This window comes from Danio rerio, chromosome 15 (genome assembly GCF_049306965.1).
Source record: "Danio rerio strain Tuebingen ecotype United States chromosome 15, GRCz12tu, whole genome shotgun sequence".
Classification (NCBI taxonomy): Eukaryota; Metazoa; Chordata; class Actinopteri; order Cypriniformes; family Danionidae; genus Danio; species Danio rerio.
In genome coordinates, this window is record NC_133190.1 from 36185116 (window position 1) to 36207230 (window position 22115).

A 22115-nucleotide genomic window follows, 5' to 3' on the forward strand; every position below is an offset into this window, starting at 1 on the left:
AACCAACCAACCAACCAGAAAACCTACAAATAAACCTACAAACTAACCAACCTACCTACAAATTAACCAACCAACAAAAAACCAACCTACAAATAAACCAACCAACCAACCTACAAATCAACCAACCAACAAACCAATCAACCAGCCAACCTACAAATCAACCAATAAACTAACCAACAAACTGACCAACAAACAGACAAACAAACAAACCCAGCAACCAACCAGCCGACCAACAGACAAACAAACTAACTTACAAATCAACTAACCAACCAATCAACCAACAAACAAACCAATCAACTAGCCAAAACTCTTACATTTCTACCTGTTGTATGATCTCTACTGGAATTTCCAAGTCAAAACATTACTATACGAGGACTATATTTACACTCTCTCTGAAAAAATGTACATTTGTCCTACTTCTGTTAAAACAATATTAGAAAAATAATTTTAAACAGTGTGTGAAGGATATTAAGTTAGTATGTTCTTTTTTATCAGTTTAATGTCAATCCAGAGGTCGCTTTCCATTAGGAAATGTGAATTTGTAAAGCGAAAAATTCTGGCTGCCATTCAAATAACCACATCACCTTTTGTACCACCAAGAAGCGTTATTCTAGCTCAAATAACAATCTGCAAAACTATTACCCTCAAAGGCATCTCAGCCCTCGTACAGTGAAAATAATGATCTAACAGTATTTATTTGTTTTGCTTCTCTGCGCGATAGCAGCCAGCTACTCATTTCTTTTGACAAGGGTATTTTGAAATTTGTGGTGGAAACCAAGGTCAGAATAATAACTTCTAGCGCTGGGGCTGTTTTTACAGTTCCACCCTAATTTTCGAAGCACAATAGGATCCAACAGTAGAATTGGCATGTGAAAATATACACCTTCAGCGAACATGATATAAAAGCACTGGCGGAAAAGACCAACCAGTTTCCTTCAAGGACATCACTCCCTTTCATCTGACGGTAAATCAGGCACAGATCTGCTGGTTTGTGTCTTAAAAGGGCCTTAAATAAAGAGGGCTCCACAGAGACGGAGTGAGTCGGGCTAGACAGGACTGCATGGTGAGCGGCTGCAGCTGTTGGAGGTCACTCGCACAGGCCTCTCAGAGCCACCCTGGATGAGAGAAAAAAAGAGAGAGCCCGTCTGGGAAAGCAGCTGGCCAGAGAAATTTCCCCCAGAATCACCCTGCACAGCATAGAGGCAGAATGAGAGTTCACAACATCACTGCTGACAGATTTAGACTACAGTAGAATTGGAAAAGAAAGAATAGAAAAAGAGAAGAGATGAAAAAAGAAAAGAAGACAAGAGAAAGGGAAGGAAAAGGAACAAAAGGAAAAGAAAAGAAAAGAAAGAAAAATAATTAAAGCAAAGGAAAGAAAAATTAAAGGAAATGAAATGAAAGAGGAGGAAAAATGAAAGGAGATGAAAGGAACGGAAAGACAAAGAAAATGAAAGAAAAAAGGAAAAGAAAAGAAAAGAAAGGAAGAGAAAATGAAATGGAAAGGAAGAAGAAGGAAAGGAAGGGAGAAGACCAAAGGCAAAGAAATTAAAAGAAAAAAGGAAAGGAAAAAAGCGAGAGAAGAAAAAGACGGGAAAGGAGAGCAAAAGAAGGAAGGAAAGAAAGAAAGGAAAGGAAAGGAAAGAAAAGTGAAGGAAAGGAAAGGAAATTAAATGAAAGGGAAAGAAAGGAACAGAAAAGGAAGGAAAGGATTGAGATGAAACAGGAAAAAGGAAAGCAAAGCAAAGTGATGGAAGGGAAATGAAAGGAAAGAAGAGAAGAGAAAAGGAAAATAGAAGAAATGAGAGGAAAGAAAATGAAAAAAAAGGAAAGGAAAGGAACGGAAAGGAAAGGAAATTAAAGGAGAGGAAATGAAAGAAAGGAAAGAGAAAAGTGAAAGGAGAGGAAAGGAAGAAAATAAAATAAAGGAAATGACATGAAAGAAAGGAAAAAGGAAAGGAAAGCTAAGAAAAAGGAAAGGAAAGAATAGGAAAGCAAATGAAAAGAAAGAAAAAAAGAAAAGAAAAAAGAAAAGAAATGCAAATAAAGGGGAGGGGAGTAAAGGAAATGAGGGAAGAGAAAAGGTGAGCAAAAGAGAGCAAAGAAAAGGAAAGGAAATAAAGCAAGGAAAAGAAAAGAAAAGAAAAGCAAGGATAAGTGAGGTGAACAAAGGAAAGGAAAGGAAAGGAAAGGAAAGGAAAGGAAAGGAAAGGAAAGGAAAGGAAAGGAAAGGAAAGGAAAGGAAAAAAATAAAGGAGAAGGAAGAAAGGAAAGTAAAAACTGAAAAAAATCTTAAGGGCGAAAGAAAAACAGGAAATAGAAATGTAAAAAAGTAGCAGAAACAAGTGTTAAGCATTCGAAATGGTACAAGAGCTGTAACAGGTCTTTTCAAAAAGTCTATGTTTGTACTTTTTAGGTGTTGTTATGTGTACCTTTATTTCTGAGAGTGAAGGATAATAAAGGAAAGAAATAATAGGAAAATTAAAAAATGACAAAATGGAAGAAATGTGAAGGAAATTAAGAAAATAAATGTAAAAACAAATCTGAAAATCTAAATGAAAATAGAAATGTAATGGTGGAAAAGGAAATGGAAACAGGGAAAAGGGAAAGGAAGAAAAGGACAACTGAAATTTCGAAGGGTCAGAAAGGGGAAGAAAATTAAGACAAAAATCAAGACAAAATAAGAAGATAACAGATATGATACACAGGTGAAAAGAAAAACCACAAAGGCAAAAAGAAAGAAAAAAGATGGCAAAATAAACAGAAAAGGAAAGGGGAGGATTAAAGATGGAAATGGAAATGAAGTAAAGCAAAATAAGGCGAGAGAAAGGTAAGGAAAAGACAAAAGGTAAAAAAAAAAAACAGAAAATCAGAATTAGATCAAATAAAAGAAATGATAAGAAAAGAGAGAAAGGAAAGAAAATTAAACAAAAAAGGAGTAAAAATAGGAAATAAAAAATGTTAACAAATTAACATAAATGAACAAAATTGGAAAAAGGAAAGAAACACGAAAGAAAGAAAGAAAGAAAGAAAGAAAGAAAGAAAGAAAGAAAGAAAGAAAGAAAGAAAGAAAGAAAGAAAGAAAGAAAGAAAGAAAGGGGAAAACAAGAGGTTTGTAATGCTAGTGGTGATTGATGTGCACTTAAATCTTCTGGGCATATATGTGGTCAATACAAACTGCATTAGCTGAATTAGCTTTCCATGATCGATATTACCAAAGAAGCTGGAAATTAATTTGATCATTACGACTTGATTAATGCAAGATAAAACTAAAACAGAAGCACAAGATCAATGAGGTGTATAAACATAGCATTCATCATATACAAAGAGGCCGACTGATAATTTCCTCACAGTGACAGTCACATTGATCATTTTTGTACATTGTCTTCTATTTGCTCTATTACAGTGACCCCAACTGTGAAGCATTTTCCTTGCAGCAGAAACTGGCAATCAGTTAAAAAAAAACATAAATCTGGCTTTAAAGGGTTAGTTCACCTAAAAATGAAAATGATGTTATTAATTACTCACCCTCATGTCATTCAAAACCATTATTCGGAGCATAAATGAAGATATTTTAGGTGAATCTCAGAGCTTCCTCATCCTTCATAAACAGCACTGGTCTAGACTCCTTTAAAGTCCAGAAAAATACCAAGAAACATCCTCAAAACAGACCATATGCCTTCAGTGGTCCAATGGAAATATAATGAAGCTTCCAGAAAACTTTTGTGCTCATAAAAAGCAGAAATACAGACAGTTTCTTATCCTTAGTGTCAGTATAGAGTGCACATTCCCCAGAGCTCTGTGCTGTTTATAAGGACGTTTTATCTTGGATGCGCCTGTTCTTTATTTCAAACAAAGTAAGTCAGTCGTAGTCATCCGGAGTATACATCAGTGCACAGTGCTCATAAACAAGCTCCTACACTGACACTGAGGAGAAGAAACTGTTGAAAAAAGTTGTCATTTTTGTCAGCTCTCAGATCTTACTCAAAATGTCTTAATTTTGTTTCGATGTTGAACAAAGGTCTCAGGGGTTTGGGATGACATGAGGGTGAGTAAATAATAAAATCATGTTTAGAGGAAACTAACAATTTAAATTGCAATGATGTTTTATTTTAAGCAGATGAGGCGAATTGCTTTACAGTTTAATTCCATAAAATGGGATGGATGGATGGATGGATGGATGGATGGATGAATGGATGGAACAAAAGAAAGATAGGTGGATGAATAATGGATGGGGCAATGGATAGATGGGTGGATGGATGGATGGATGGGTGAAACAAAAGAATAATGGCTGGATGGAACAAAAGAATGGTGGGTGGATGGATGGAACAACAATGTGGATGGGTGGATGGATGGATGAATAGATGGATGATAAGTGGGTGAAATAAACGGATGAATGAATGGAACAAAAGAATGGATGGATGGATGGATGAATGGGTAAAAACAAAAGAATAATAGCTGGATGGAACAAAAGAATGGTGGGTGGATGGATTGAAAAAATATGATGGGTGAATGGACTGAACAAAAAAATGATGGGTGGATGAATGGAACAAAAGTATGAATGGACAGATGGTAGATAGATGGATGTATGGATGGATAAAACAAATGAATAATCGGTTGACACAAAAGATGGATGGATGGATGGATGGATCAAAAGAAGGGTGGATGTGTGTAAGGAACAAAATAATAGTGGGGGTGGAGAGATGGAAAATGTGATTGGTGAATGGATGGGACAAAAGAAAAGATAGCTGTATGGACGGATGGACAGATTGTAGATGCATGGATGGATAGATGAATGGATGTATGGATGGATGGATGGATGGGTGAAACAAAAGAATAATGGCTGGATGGAACAAAAGAATGGTGGGTGGATGGATGGAACAACAATGTGGATGGATGGATGGATGGATGAATAGATGGATGATAAGTGGGTGAAATAAACGGATGAATGAATGGAACAAAAGAATGGATGGATGGATGGATGGATGGATGGATGGATGGATGGATGAATGGGTAAAAACAAAAGAATAATAGCTGGATGGAACAAAAGAATGGTGGGTGGATGGATTGAAAAAATATGATGGGTGAATGGACTGAACAAAAGAATGATGGGTGGATGGATGGAACAAAAGTATGAATGGACAGGTGGTAGATGGATGGATGTATGGATGGATAAAACAAATGAATAATCGGTTGATGAAACAAAAGATGGATGGATGTATGGATGTATGGATGGATGGATGGATGGATGGATCAAAGGAAGGGTGGATGTGTGTAAGGAACAAAAGAATAGTGGGGGTGGATAGATGGAAAATGTGATTGGTGAATGGATGGGACAAAAGAAAAGATAGCTGTATGGACGGATGGACAGATTGTAGATGCATGGATGGATAGATGAATGGATGGATGGATGGATGGGACAGAAGAATAATGAGTTGATGAAAAAAGATAGATGGTGGATGGATGGACGGATGGGTGTAACAAAAGAAATGTTGAGGAATGGAACAAAAGATTGATGGGTGGATGGATGGAAAAAATATGGGTAAATGGATGTAACAACAATGTGGATGGATGGTTGGGTGGATGGATGGATGATAGGTGGGTGAAAAAAAAGGATGAATGGATGGAACAAAAGGATGGATGAATGGATGGAACAAAAATGATAGATGGATGGATAGAACAATAGGATAGATGGTTGGAATAGATAGATGACAGAAGGAACAGAAGAATAATGGGTTGATGAAACAAAAGATAGATGGTGGATGGATGGGCGGATGGATGTAACAAAATAATGGTTGAGGAATAGAACAAAAGAATGGTGGGTGTATGGATGGAAAAAATACTATGGGTGAATGGATGTAACAACAATGTGGGTGGATGGATGGATGGATAATAGGTGGGTGAAACAAAAGGATGAATCCATGGAACAAAAGGATGGATGGATGGATGGATGGATGGATGGATGGAACAAAAAATGATAGGTGGATGGACGCACAGACAGACTGATGCTTATCAACATATCTTCAGTGTGGTCATTTAAAGAATTCCTCCTAAAGCTGATTTGAGAACTGGGTGTCCTGAGCAGAAAAGAAATGTTTTCAACCTCCTGAAGCCGTACATTGTTTTGATTCACGGGCTGAATGGCTCTGTATTTTCCCTGTCAGAGTAGAACAAGAACAGCGAGGGAACTCTGCGTTCAGACTGTCTGTCCAGCTTCTGGCTTCAGCACCAGTGGCCTGCAGCTGACAGTTCTGGGTCGCCTTTTCCTCCTCGTCTCGCTCATGTCTCTCTTTGTGAGACAGAGGTCTGACAAGGTGACGTTTACCATAACAAAAAGACTGCGCCTTTTTAAAAACAGCTCTAAACGGGACAAATGAAGGACATTTAAATCCAAAGTACTAAAACAGTGTTTCATCGCACACACTTGAACACTGACTTAAAATAGTAGGAAAATAGTAGGAAAAGGGTATTATAGGACGTTTTACAGTTAAAACAGTTGATGGATTAGTGTATTCTTTTTCTTCTACAACAATTTTCTACAACAAATCAGGTTTACATATTGTTTACTTTCATAGATATTTATATACTTATATTTTACATTCAATCTTCGGTCACTTCTGTGTATATATGTGTATTTATGTGTATGTTGTGTATGATGTGTATGTTGTGTGTATGACTTCACTGTGGACGGCAAAGTAAGAATCTCACTGTACAGGGAGACGTGTTTCCTTACTGTGCACATGACAATAAACAGTTGAATTGAATTGAATTGAATTTTAAGCAGTGTGGTGCACTGTAACAACAAAAAGTCAAGACAACAAATATGTCTGTATTGCTACTTATTTAAATAAGGTTATCATGTCTGTATTGTAACTTACTTTAATATGTTAATCAGGTCTCAACTTAAGTGTTTTTAAGCTATACAAAGCCCAACTTAATATTTTGAGTCAGTTTAGTTTATTTGATTGAAAGTTATTTTAATTCAACAACAACAAAAAAAAACTGAAGGCAGCAAGAATGTTTTACAGTGTGTTTTGGAGAAGAGGTCAATCTCTTTCTGTTTATATCCGAGGAAAGGCAAACATGTGAAAAAAAATGAAGCGGGTCAGAGGGGTTGAGTATTTTTCCATGTGTCTGGCTGTTTCTTAAACACGAGAACAGAGGAATCTGCTGTATAAGTCATGTCATCCCTGCTGATCCAGTCATTCAGCGTGGATTATTAATTCACATCTGCTCATAACCTGGACCTCTCAATCGATAACTGCCATGTCTAGACGTGGATAAAAACACGTTCTTTGAGTGCAGACCTCAAAGTAGGGAGAAGGAGGATGTGCGTTTTATGTATGGTCAAGGAATCCAAGAGTTGAAGCGAGTTCTTGAGTTCTTCACAGGGGTCTGGCGCTGCTGGTCTGCATCACAGCTAATGGTCTTTACGAGGCGCAGGGATACTTCTGTTTATAGGACCCTGCGGGGCCGGTGGGCTGGTCAAAGTGACCATTATAGACAGGAACTTGGTTATGTGGCCTCAAAGTTCTCATTCGGAAACAGTTTTTTGTTTAAATTGCTGTGTTACTTCTTTATGTGCGTTTAAAGAAGGTGTGTAAAAAATTTAGCTAAACACATACTGCAAATTTCTGTTGAAGAAAATATATATTTTTTAAAATTCTGCACACTCTTATGCATTTAATTTGAGCATTTAGGGATGACTTTAGGGATGTCCTTTCCAGTGTCTACATATTTTGTATCCTGTTATTTTGTGAAAGTCCAGAAAAAATAATAAGACAAATAAATGTTATAATGTATAACTATATTCTGTAAAGGGTTTATTTAGGGTGATACATAAATTGCACATCCTCACATCCTAAAGGGACAGATTTGATCACAGATTTAATCAATCCGTATTATTTACATGTAAATGTGAAACATGTAAATGTGAAACAAAACGTAAAATATAAAAACACATAATAAATAAATAAATAAATGAATAAGGGTAAAATATCAATAAGTAAAAATTATATTATTAGTGAAATATTATTATTACTGTACTTATTATTATTTTTTTAACTATTAATATTAGAATTAATTAAATGTGAAAAATTGTAAAATCCAAAACAAAATAAAATAAAGTAAATATCAATAAATAATTAATAATTTAATAATTATTAATAACTATTAATAACTATTATTATTACTATTGCTATAATTAATATTACATATTATTATTATTATTATTATTATTAATTTCATTGTTGCTATTTTTATTATTGTTGTTGTTATTATTATTGTCATATTATTATTATTACTATTATTATTAATTGTATTATTATTATTATTATTATTATTATTATTATTATTATTATTATTGCTTTTATTACAGTTATTATATTATTATTAAGTCATTTTGATTATTATTGCTTTCATTATTGTCATTATTATTGTTGTTGTTATTATTATTACTTTTCTTATTTTTATTATTATAATTAATAATAATAATATTATTACTATTATTATTATTATTATTACAATTATTACATTATTTTTATGTCATTATAAAATTATTATTATTATGTCATTATTGGTATTATTATTATTAGTAGTAGTATTATTATGCCATTATTGGTATTAGTATTATTATTATGTCATTATTATTATTATTATTATTATTATTGATATTATTATTATTATTATTATAAATTAAATGTGAAAAACTTTAAATATAAAACAAAATAAATATCATTAAGTAAAAATGAATATATAATTATAACTATTATTATTAATGTTATTATTATTATTTTTAAAAGTGCTATAAAATAGTAAAAATGTCAAACAAAAATATCAGAGAAAGTATTAGAGGAATTTTTATCTAAGTGGCCACTTGTCATACAAAACTCCATTCTGTCTCAGAGTTAATAAAGTGAAAATAGCTGAACAGGTGGCCCACAAGGTGGTCCGTGTCATGTGACCAGGACACCCAAACAGTGACCTAGCAACCTCTGTGTTTTTTTCCTTTCTCCCAAGTCCCAATTACAGCATCTATGCGACTACTAAAAAAATGATTTAAAGCAGTATAGAGCATGCTAATTTCAAGTGAATGAAATTGTAAAAAAAGAAGAGAGAGAGAGGTCATTTTTTCTCTTAAAGGTCACATACATTTACTGAACAGACTTTTATAGCCACTAAAACCTATTTTTGCTCTATTGCGTGATCTTTAACCCCATCAAATGCACGGCACTGCACTTTAAACAGCAGCAAATGATCTGAAAGCACACTGATCTGAATGAAATAACATGTTTTAATTTTAGAAGTCATCATTAAATGCTCCGGTGCCTGTACGTGAGTTCTGGACGGAGTCTTTCTGGAGACTGTCACCATAACGAGGTGTGTCGTACATTATGGAACCGCTCGGCCATCTGGCTCTGCAGCACAATGACATCATACAGTCAGTAAAATACGAGAGGGGAAATACTACACCGCATGTGCCCTTCGCTTTACGTGTTTCTTTTACAGCATCATCGTTAATACTATTAGCATGGCTATCCAATTTAAAGACGTGGTTTGTTTAGGAAATTTAAAAAAATATGACATCCAGATAGGCCAGACCAACTCACTTTTTTACACACAATAAAAAATATCCATAAATGATCAATTTATCATATTTTGTAATACATGTTTTTATTTTTCTCTATTTATTTATGCTTTTGAATCACATTACGACATCTTGATCTTTCTTCTGACAACTTTTAACTTTAAAAAGTTGGAAAAGGGGACTTTTATTAACATTTTAAATAGTGTAAAGAGCTAAATTGTCTGGGTTGGTGTTGTATATTATGCCACAAAAACCTTGCAATAAGCTGCCAGTACATTTTCTGTTATTTTACAGAATTATTTCCATATATATTGTTTATTTTCTACTAAAATGTCAATAAAAGTCACTTTGTTATTGTGGAGTTGAATTTCCAATATTAAAAGTTAACAGAGCAGAGATCAACATCCTATAATGCAATTCACAACCGTAATGGAAAACACGTCACAAAATACGGAAAGCGTTAATTAGCAGATTTTTTTACAGTGCATGAACTGTACAGACCTGGAGAGGAAGCAGGAGTTTGGTCACTTAGGGTGCTTTCACACCTACACTTTTGTTTCGGAACGTGTCTCGATTGCCCAGTTAGCGCGGTTCGTTTGGCATATGTGAACAGGGCAATCGCGCTCTGTTACGCGCCAAAGTAATCGCTCCGAGATCGCTTGAATGAGGTGGTCTCGGCTCGACTGAAACGAACCCTGGAGCGGTTCGATTACAGTGAGAAAGCGATCTGATCCGAGCGCGGTTATATCACAGTGTTTTATGGATATGTAATAGGCATACAGCTATATGAAGAGAGAATTATGAGCATGTCGGGAAGTTTCGCGAGTCTTCTGATGCACTCGTCTTCTGAAACGAGTGATGATCTCCCGGTAATCTCGCCTCTCCCTCCCGGTCCTCAAATAGGCTACGTCGCGCACCCTTCTCACCCCTCCCCACCGCATCTCTCCTCAGACACGTCGCGCGCTCGCGCACCTTGTCAATCACCACCAAACCACCACCTCTCCTGACAGCTTAGCGGGACGCTGCAAAATAAACCCTGACACTCTGACCAATGTGAGGAGAGTTTACTCCCACGTGACTTGTTTTAGCTCTTTTGGTCCGATTAGAAACTTTGCAATGTGAAAGCGAACCGTTTCAAGAGCAAAGAGCAACAATGTAACAATTGTAATCTCTTTTTCGGAACAACTGAATCGATTCACAGGTGTGAAAGCACCCTCATAATACTACATGGTAGAGGGAAAGCAAAATATTCCTCAGACCAACATGTGCTTCCTTTCAAGCATTCATTGCCCAATCAACCAGCAAATTTCATGCAGAACAACATGAAAAATACAATGATAATGAAATGGCCAGCCCCACATCCTGACCTAAACCTGATTGAAAATCTTTGCAAAATCCTTGGTGACAAAAAAAAAACTCACTACAGTCACCAATGTATGGAAGAGAGCGCACTGTAAAAAATATATATGTATTTTGTGGTTCACAAGTGTTTTCCGTCCATTTACAGTTGTGAATTGCATTACGGGATGTTGATCTCCGCTCTGACAACTTTTGATGTTGAAAATTCAACTCTACAGTTTAATACTATCTGTATGTTTTTTCCAGTGAGTGCACTCGAGTAAGGGGCGTGTGACGCTGAAGATTTTTTTTTCTTATTTACATATTTCTCTTTAGTTATTTAAAGGTGGGGGAGGGATTAGGTAGCGGGTGTTTAATTTGTTATTCTCTTTGATTTGGCACCGCTTATTGTCCTACCCTCCATCAGGTATGTTTGTTTACCTTTTGCATTTATTGTACATATTTGTAAATATATTTTCGGTGATATGAATATTCATTTCTTTATCTCTATTGTAATAAAGCGAACCAATTTTTTGCCACCTCGTTGTCTGTGTTGATTCATAGCCGTTAACATCTCAGGGGAATTCTTAAAATATTGGGTTTTCATAATTATGTTAAGGTCTTTTTCATCCTCCGAGCCACACGGGGCGTAACACCTAAATTGACATTTTAGTAGTTTAAAATAACATAATGTATATAGAAACAATATAGAAATACGTCCGTAAAATAAAAAAAAAAATAGCATTTGTGTAAAGATGTAAAGATTTTTGTAGCATAATATACAACACCAACTCACTATATATCCCTTTAAACTACTAAAAATGTTAATTAAAGTCACTTTTTAAGGTTTAAAGTTGTTAGAAGAAAGATTAAGGTCTCATAATGCAAATCAAAGTCATAAATAAATGTGGAAAAATAAAAATGAATCACAAAATATGGAAAACTGACAGTTTATGGATTTTTAACAGTGTGGAATAAAACTAGTGATGTCTGTGAAAAACTAGTGATAGCTGTAGCTGCAGATGTGATAAAGTCAGTCAAAGCAAGGGGTAGTCATTTTTGAGTGCTGTAACCTTCAGAAATTAATCTTTGCTGTTCCCCAATTTGGATCAATATGTTTTCCACAAAATAAAAGCTTTCAAAAGTGTCTCATTTTGTAAAACACTTCTCTGCTGGCATGGTAAAAATGGTTCTGTAATTTTGGCGTCCACTGTATATTCCAACTGGGACCCTTGGGCACATCAACCCAAGTCAAATATTTCAAACAGCAACAATGCTCTGGTATGCCCTCCTAATTTCATCTGGGTCCCACAACAAGCCAGGACACAGAAATAGGGCTATAAATGAGGGTCTCGGCGAGGAACAGAAGAGCACCTGTCTGTGTCCATCACACTCCTGCTGGAGCTCACATTAATAATGAGAGCAGAGAGAAAGAAGAGAAAGCACAGAGAGGAACAGATGTTTTATCTTCTAGTGGAGCTTTTCTTTGACTTATCTTTAAATATTTCTCTCTCTTTCTTCCTTTCTTCCCTTTTTATTTTTTGTCCTTGAACTTTTTTTTATTTTGAATTTATATACCGCACACAGCAACACTTATAACACAAAAATTAAATATAAAATAATACCAAAATGACCCCCATTCAATTTTGCTTTACATGCTCTCCAAATACTGTAACAAGCTACCCCATTTCTGATTGAAAGTATGGGTGGTATGATGCAATAGAGGCAGTATTCGAGTTCTTCAAATTTAACAGCACCAGTCTCACAGCCATGATACATCCTGAAACGACTAGCCCAGCCTGTGCCTAGATATTCCCTTCTGTAGAGTAGATGTCATCCCCAGGAAGACAAACTGTTGGTGTATAAGATAAAGGTTGACCCAGCCACTTTTCAAGGTTTTGAATAACTCTTGTACAGAATGGAGCCACTAAATGACAGTTCCACATTAAATGTACAGGTGTCCCTAGAATGACCACACTTCCAGCAGTGGTTATTTTTCATTAATTCTGGCCCATGCTGTCTTACTTGGGTCCAGTAATATCGATTAATTATCTTATAATGTATGAGTTTACTTCTAGCATCTCTCACAGAATCCCCTATACCTAAAACTACTGCTTCCCATTCACCCTCTTCAAACTCCACCTCCATGTCTATCTCCCTAACAATTCTTAAATGATCACTTTTTCCATACATGTTGCTTGCAGTATTCTCATACACAAAGTATGTTTGACTGACTTATTTAGAAACCCTAATAAAACACTTTCTTCTGTTCCTGCCAGACGGAGTCTGTAAACATTTTTTGCTATTTGTTATGGTGGCCGTATTTTGGTGGGATTTTTGCATCCCGTTCTCTCTCTCTCTCTCCCCATCTCTATCTGTCGTATCCTCTAGGTCCGACTTCGCGAAAGCCGATTGGTCAGGAGACCAGTCACTTATCATTGGGTGACGTGGCGCTGTCACATATAAGGACGCCAGGGAGAGCAGATGAGCGCGCTTTTCCTTTGATCATGTTTTTGTGTGTTTTTGCCGACATGATTTTGTTATTTGTTAATTTTGCTTAACTTTCGTTTGGATAAAATTATTTAGTATTATTTCTGCCCATTTTTAAACTACTTTGTGATTTCTGTACATTTTATTTTTGATTGTTTGTATATCACTTTTTGGTACAACTCTTACCTGGCAAAACAAAAGAGATAATATTGAGAGTCGACTTTGTCTTAGAGTAAGGTGGACAGGGAAGATGTCGTACGACTTCAATCCTACATACACGTAGTCAATCCATTGTTTACTTTATTATTATTGTAAATATTTTTCTTATTGTATATATATTTGGGCATTATTCTGATTTCACTTTTTGTACATTAAATCACTTTTGTTGGCAGTTTTGTTGTTTGTGTCTTTTGTTTTCACCCATCATCTTGTAAAAGTACCACACCTTTTAAATGTTATTATTTTTACCCTAGACTAACATCAAAGAGGTTGTAACATATTTCTGCGCAGAGTTTTGTTAAACATCTGCAGATTTATGAGGAATGCTTTCAGGAGTATCATAGCTAAAACCTCAATATATGAAGTAAAAAGTAATACATTTTTAACTTATTGTATTTCATGTTTGCAAATCCAATTAGATCCACTTCATTTGATAAACAAAGCAAGTCTCTCATAAAATATATAAAAGACAGCAAAGATTACTTTACAAACTGTATTGTGAATAAATCACATAAATGTTTTCATATTAGTCAATAATACTACAGAAATTAATTTAAAAACTGAATAAATATAAATTTACACACATTTACTCCAGTAAATAAACAATCAATGATGGGCTAAAAATCTGCAGAATTCTGCGCACGCAGATTCTGTGTGGGCCTACTTTATATCCCACATATCTTATACTACTTTGCAATATATTTCCAGAAATCCCCTTTATTTAATCATTTAAACTTGTGTTTCAACTCCTGAAATGAATACAGTGCCCTCTGTCCATATAAATAATAAAAAAAAATTCAGGTCTTTTTTACACCAATCCTTGCAATACACTGTTTTCTTTCCTATCAATAGCAGGGTTATTCCATAATGAAGAATAGCCTTGTTTATAATAGGACAGATTAAATAACTTATGTACTTATTTCCAGACCTGCTGAAAGTGTTCCAATATAGGGTTAACTTCACCATTCACAATCAAATGTAAAGATTTCTGAGATAAAGCATCAATAACACTGAATCAGGACGTCAGAGTTTTCTCTATTCTTCCCCTTTTTTCTTTTGATATTCTCTTGGTTTTTCTTTTTTTCTTTCCCCGCTTTTTTGTTTAGCCCAATCTTTCATACAGTGCTTTCTTCCCTCCTTATGTAATTCCGTATTTCTTTTTCTTTCAAACCTCCATTCATATTTCTTTACCTGCCTTCTGTATTTATACATTTCCTCTGTTCCATATTTATTTCCTCCCTTCAGTGTTTCTTTCCTTTGTCTCTCTGTATTGCCTTATTTCCATTTTTCTCTCTTTTCGTCGTTCTGAATGTCTTTATTTGTATTTTTTCTTTCCTGCCATCTTTTCCATACTGTCCCCTGTACCTGAATTTGTTTTCCTTTCTTCCATTATGTATTTTTTTCATTTTTCCTTTCCTTCTAAGTGTATTGCTTTTATATTTTTCAATAAATCCTTCTTTTAGTGGCTAGCACTGTCGCCTCACAGCAAGAAGGTCGCTGGTCCGAGCCCTAGCTGGGTCAGTTGGCATTTCTGTGTGGAGTTTGAATGTTGAATAAACTAAATTGGTCATAGTGCATGTGTGTGAATGGACATTTCCCAGTACTGGGTTGTGTCTGGAAGGGCATTCACTGTGTAAAACATATGCTGGATAAGTTGGCGGTTCATTCCGCTGTGGTGAACCCTGATGAATAAAGGGACTAAGCTGAAGGAAAATGAATGAATAAATTAATGAATGAATTAATGAATGAATCTGCTCTGCTTCTCATTCTCGATCTTATTTTTCTTTTTCATTCTGAACCATCCAAGCTTTTTCTAAAATCCCGTAAAAATCTATACACATTTCATTGACTTTTTCTAGCAGAGAGCTTATTTAATTCCACAACAAATCCAGAAAGTTCACAAAGAAAAAAACTCTGCCTGAGAATATATTAGAAATGTGAGATTTTCAAGCTGCGACATCAGTCAAGATTAAAAGAAAAGCCTATTCCAGTCCAGGATAACACAACAAGAATCTTGTTTCATCCTTGAATTAGTTACGCTCCGGGCAAATCTCAGGACAAGCTCAGGGCGCAATTTGAGAAACAGAGGGCTAAAATATTTGAGCTGTCTCACAATTGCATGCTTTAGTCATTTAATTATATTAGGAGCAATTCAGAGAGCCTCTCACTAAAACCCAGGTACACAATGTCACACAAATCCACAAGCCAGTCTACTTAAAAAAAAAAAAAAACAGATTTTAAGACTTGTATGGCCTAATATACTGTATGTGTGCCTGTTGAAATATTTGCTGGAAATCCCATTAAAGATTTATGTTATTTTTAAAAATTCACATTCATTTCTGATTATGGTGGGTGTGATTATTTTAGTTGCAAAGTGCATTTTTTGTCGATGATGTCAAATAGTTGCATTCTGTGAGCTATACTGGCACTAGCTGTCACAATTTTTAACACAAACTCAGAAGATAAAATATTTTTATCACATTGTGCAAACAAACAGCAGCCTTCTTTATGTGCGTTCAGTCCTTTCATTCTTATCAGCCTTTTCTTTTTTGAGTCCTCATAATCTTCCTTCTTTGAACTTTTTACAGATAGAACTTTCTCTCCTCCTGTATTCCTTCAATAATTCTGTATTTCTTTTTCTTTTAAACCTCCATTTATATTTCTTTACTTCCCTTCTGTATTTATTTTATAATATGTTCCATATTTATTTCCTTCTGATAGTGTTTCATTACCTAAATCTTACCTTTTTAACTCTGCATTTATTTCCTTATTTTTTATTATTAATTTCCTGTACAGATCATTTCTGCATTATTGATTTATTGTATAATTAATTTCTGTATTATTAATTGCCTGTATTATTTGAATCCTGAAATATCCCAATTTGGATATTTCTCTCTTTTCATCATTCTGGTTTTCCTTAACTGATTTTTTTCTTCCTTCCTCTCCCATCTGTATTTCTTTCATTACTTCCAGCTTCCTTCTTTTTCTTTCTTTTCTTTTATTATTTTCTTCTCTATTTCTCTCCATCCCTGCCTCTTTTCTTCTTTCATTCATTTTATATTTCTTTCTTTTTATTTATTATGATTTCTTCCTTTTCTTCTGCTCTTTTCTTTCACTTTTTTACTTTAGGTGCAAAGTGCATATTTTGTTGATTTTGTGAGCTATACTGGCACTACCTGTCGCAATTTTTACAGCAAATTTAGAAAAGAAAATGTTGTTACAACATAGTGGAGCTATTGGTTATAATTTTTAACCAAACGGCAACAAGAGAAGAAAAACAAGTGTTCACTTCCATTCAATTCGTCACTTCAAGAAGTCTAAACACCCACAATTGATCCATGCTAAGAAATGCTGGATGCCATCCTGGGAGGATGCAAACATGCAGATGCTTTCAGGCCCAGAGCGGGTGGTCCGAACAACCTACCACTGACTGCCAATAATCCAGAATTGGTCAGGTTTTTTTTTTGTACTGTACATGAGCTCCCTTGGCCCACTTTTTGACAGCTCTGCCATCATAAGTTTTAAAAATAACATTTAAAGAGAGCTTTAAGACCAATCGGAATCCTCTGCCGGCTATCAAACTGTCAATCCTCAGCAAGCAGCACTCGGGCTTTTCACTGTGACGATCTGTGTTTTTGATTTTAGCAAATAAATTTGAACAACTGCAAACAACTATTTTCAAGAGTCTAGCCTTGAGCTGCACAAGAAAATTCTCTGTCTTTCTGAGATGTGATCAATAAAGGGATCTTCCACTGTTGACTATTGTAATGTTAAACAGAGTAAAACATTAGTAACTCTTATTCTTAACTTTGTACCTTATTCTTGAAACACAAATGACCAATAAAAAGTTGAAAGCACCAAGAGCAGCCTATATTAAAGTTAATTTTAATGCATATTAGGCTATTATTGTTATCTTTTAATTATTAAGTATACTTTTCTATAAAGGAGACAAGAAAAATTGTAAAACAATGAGTACATTAATAATTTTACGCTTTATTTTTTTATTCAACTGACCAAATTCAAATGACCAAATGACCCGAGATCGGTTAAAAGTTTGTTAATTGGTTAATAAATGACAATAGGTAACAATTTATAATTTAGTTTTAGTAGTTTCCTGAGATATTAGTTTTTGTTTTTTTAATGACATATGCTTTGATGAATTTGTACCAAAGTGTTTTACAGAATATTTAATATTTCTTTATGTAATACATAACATATGTAATATAAAAAGGTAATATAAAGCATAAGAGTAAAATAGATATCTCTAAATAAAAACTTCAGTAATAAAATAGCACGGTAAGGAATATGACAAAATTGTAGGAAATACAATGCTTGGTGCATCAAAAAGCCTGCACATTATACCAGCTGACATGAAAAACTAGCAAAAACAGTGCTTACAATGTCCATACAATGCAGTATTTACAGGTCATAATTAAACACAAAATGAGGTGAATAACCGCAAAAAGGCTTACTTTTTGAGAAAAAGAACCACCCCTTTTAGACTGCCTTTCACACCACCATAGATCAAACAAGATCATTCCGTATTTACTCAGTATGATACATTAAACATCATTCAAACCCTTCTTACCACCAGCACAGTTTGATACATAAAGGTAAATGTGTCCTCACCTGCACCTCCATGCCTCTTCTTGATGGACATCTGAAAACAAAAGGTGAAATCTGTTGAAACCAACTTCAAGGCTGAGTTCATATTTTCAGTTTTTACAGTAACCGCATCACACAAAGTATTTCAGCTCTCCCACAGTGAATAAAATCAACACCTGACCATCAAATTTCTTCCCTTGGATATGCGGAGCGCTACATTGACCCAGGTCACAGTGATTTACAGTGCTTCTGCCCTGCCAAGAGGGAAAGTGCTACATGTTTATAGAGAAGGGTCACGTCCAACATTCCAGCTGTAATCCACGAGAGACCTGTTTTCTATATTCACCTTTCTGGTACCACGCTCAGGTATCATGTGCCGTGTGAGAGAGTATTATCACAGGACTCTCATATGCAATTTTATGGATTATAAATGATACTTTTCCCCATGAAACCCGGTAATTTATTATGATTATCATCATTACTATTGTATTATTTGATTTATTATTTACTTATCGCACAACACATGAACACGACCTCAATCATTTTTGGTGATGCAATATACTGTATATCGCCCATACATAAAAAAAAACAATTCTATAAACATTTTAGCTGATTTTGCAACATCTACATCTCTATTAAAGGTGTCAGTGTCAGTATGGTAAAAAAAAAATTACAGTATTTACACTATAAACTACTTAAGTATATTTTCATAGGGGTCTCTGACAACTGAAAATAGATCTTGTAGCAGATATGGCAGCCTCTGTTACGTTTTACCTTGCACTTTTTTGTTAACATGTATTATTATTGATTTAGAATGTGCCTTTTCACATTCTGTTTCCAATGCCTCATTATTCAATTGTTAAAATGACTATAATTAAATGAAATATTGTTAAGAATGAAAGATTATGTGTTCTTTGGAAGAGTGTACAAGCATTGTGCTGATATTATAACGTCATTCTGGTATTATGAGTGGCATAAAATGACAATAGTATCATTTATCCTAATATATATGCAATATCTCATACAACAAACAATAGATATCGTGACAGGCCTAGTTATTAAAATGAAAACAAAAGCTAAAAAATATTCAAAAAATTTAAATAAGACAACAATTACTATTGATGTTGTTGACTGATAAAAATACATAAGATTTAATATTAAGAAATCATGCATTCTATAATAAATGTGCTTTGCTGAAATTTTTGTTGCCATCTCTACACAGTATTTAACTATAATATGAACTGTATTTTACTGTAGGTCAGTTATGCTGTACTGTATTTTAAAGTTGCACTGTGAAAATTACGGTATAGTTTACAATAAAGATACAATGTTGGGCACGTTCCTTTAAAAGAATAATTAGTTATAGTTACGAGTTAACTAATTAACAGTTACTAAGTTTTAACTGAGTTCCATAATTATAAATGTTATAAAACATTGTACACTAATCTACATTACTTTATTGTTGATGTGGGACAATGTGAAAGAAAACCATCAAATTCTACATATCATTAGAAATATTAAAAAACAGGCAAAGGTAGTGCTTATATTTCCAGTTTGGAAAAGTGAACTTGTTGGATTTGCCATCGTTCTGACTCCTGGTTGTTGGTGTGTGTGACTGACAGTGCATGTGCTTGTGTACAAACATTGGAAATGTACTTTAAGCCAATCATCACGTTCTTAGATACACCACGTTCACAGACACACAAATCATCCCACCCCAGCCCCAAACACACTCACCCAAACTCTGTTTGCAAAATACCCAACACAAAAGAAAAATCCTGTGACTCCCGTTTTTTCCCCTCCCCTGTCTAAGTGAGCATACCCAGATTCATGGATAATTTCAGTAGCAGAGGCAGCGGATGTCTCCTAAACACAACAATGATGTAAAAAATGATGCTTCACACGGGTCTCAAAAGGTTAGGGGCATTTTCCATTGACAGAAAGCAGATGTGTTGTCTGGAATCACAGCAATCACCAAAACATCAGTAATTTCAGTGTAATTCAGCACGTTTTGAGTGTTAAAGCTCTTTAAAGTGCCTTTTGATCATTGTTGGAGTTTTCCCTCAGTTGTAAATGTACATTGAGGCCCTTTTGCCTCCATTTAATGAGAGTGGGGTCTGAAAAATACAGGGGAAATGATGGATGATGTCATGCTTGCTTATAGGCTGCGAGATTTTGCAACGAGGGGTTGAATTTTCACCACACATCTCAAAGAGTTATAGTGTTCAAATGTGAGTACAACTGAGGGTGTTACTCTCGTAAAGTAGCTTAAACAGTCCGTGAAGAACTGTAAACCGAGACCATTTCAAGGTATGTATATTACATGTTATTTTTGACAAGGCTACCAAGAAGCCTGCTGGAATGGCGCCTTTCATAACAGGTTTGCAGAGGATTACTACAGTATGAACTGAATGGAGTACGAGTGCACATATGTGAAGTCCTGCTGTGTGTCAATGTGGTAATTGTAACTGACACAATGATGGTTACATGACATGCAATTAAGTGTCAGTGAATGATGACTAGCTTTAGGAAAAGCCTGCATTGGAAAAACAGATCTGGAGGAAAAAGGTGAGACCCTGAAATATACACACGTCCATCAATCAACCAGACACCAAATGATGAATGAACAGAAAAAAAAAACAGTTAATGCATTAACTACTGTTTACAGATGAGACCTTACAGTAAAGTGTTACCTACTGTACTGTAAAATGCGTTTGCAATTTAATTAGTTTGAAACTTTGAAAAGTTGTTTACTCTAAACATTTAATGACACACAAAATCTTTATTATAACTCCTAAAGTCTTATGTCAAAGTTGTAATGAGTGCAGTATATTGTGATAAAAGCTTCAGTAATTATTGCAACCGCATTTGATACTGTCAGATGCCTGTAAGACACACTCTTCTCTCCATATGCACCAGACACTTATCAACACTCCATGATTTTAGAAAAATGCAATTTTTAGGGGCCGATCAGACTATTGGCTCTACTTGGTTCTGTAAACGTGAGGTGCATCACACTGCCCTTTTAGGCTAGAGCTGCACAATTAATCGTAAAAAGACCGCGATTTCGATTCGACGCCCTAGACGATCTTCATCCAGCATTTCTAGGATTCTGTCAATCATATTTTCAAGTTCAGGAGAGAAGCAAAGGTGGCCGCACAAGTCTTCAAATTGTTTTACATACATTGTTCAGCAACGTGGACATCTCCAAATGGTGTTGAAAGAGTCACATGCTTTATTTATAACAGTGGTTCTCAAACTGTGGTACTTGTACCACTAGTGGTATGCGGGCTTCCCACTAGTGGTACGCGAAAGAATGAAATATGTCATGTACATGCAACATATATTTCAAAATGTATTAAAAATTATGTATATATTATGCCATATATGACATATAGCCTATATTTCTGAGGTAATCTGCCACATTTTTTTTTTAACTGTGCAGAGTTGTAGCTGCTTTACTGGGCCTACTACGCTACTGTATTTCAATACTGCTCATTTTGGTGGTACTTGGAAAGACAATATTTTTCTAAGGTGGTACTTGATGAAAAAAGTTTGAGAACCACTGATTTATAAGATACAATTCACCTCAAAAATGTAAATTTCTGTCTTCGTGTAAAGTTTTTGCGACCGCAAAATCACACGTGATGTGAGCTGACCGTCAGCTGTTACCACGCGCGCCTCCGAATGAAGTTTACTTTAGTGAACAGAACCTGCATAGGCTGTGAACAACAGGTAATAAAGTTGTAAATAACATTCAGTTTGTGGCACAGAGTGATCGTTTGGGAGCCGCGCCGGAAGTCAATCGCTCTTAGCAGTGAAAATGAAACCGAAAGCGCACACTTTGTTGCCAGATGTAGCTGATTGATTCCAGCCC

General features: G+C 35.0%; 1 protein-coding gene across 3 annotated transcripts in view; it reads right to left on the bottom strand.

Annotated features, from left to right (window-relative positions):
- The window catches only part of stard13b (StAR related lipid transfer domain containing 13b), a 173797-nt gene that overhangs the window by 100487 nt on the left and 51195 nt on the right, over positions 1 to 22115 (bottom strand). For all 3 annotated transcript variants that reach the window (XM_005157638.6, XM_073923834.1, XM_073923835.1), the window contains one exon: positions 18263 to 18293. In XM_005157638.6, the coding sequence (XP_005157695.1) occupies positions 18263 to 18293 (31 nt within the window). The remainder of the gene's footprint in view (positions 1 to 18262; positions 18294 to 22115) is intronic.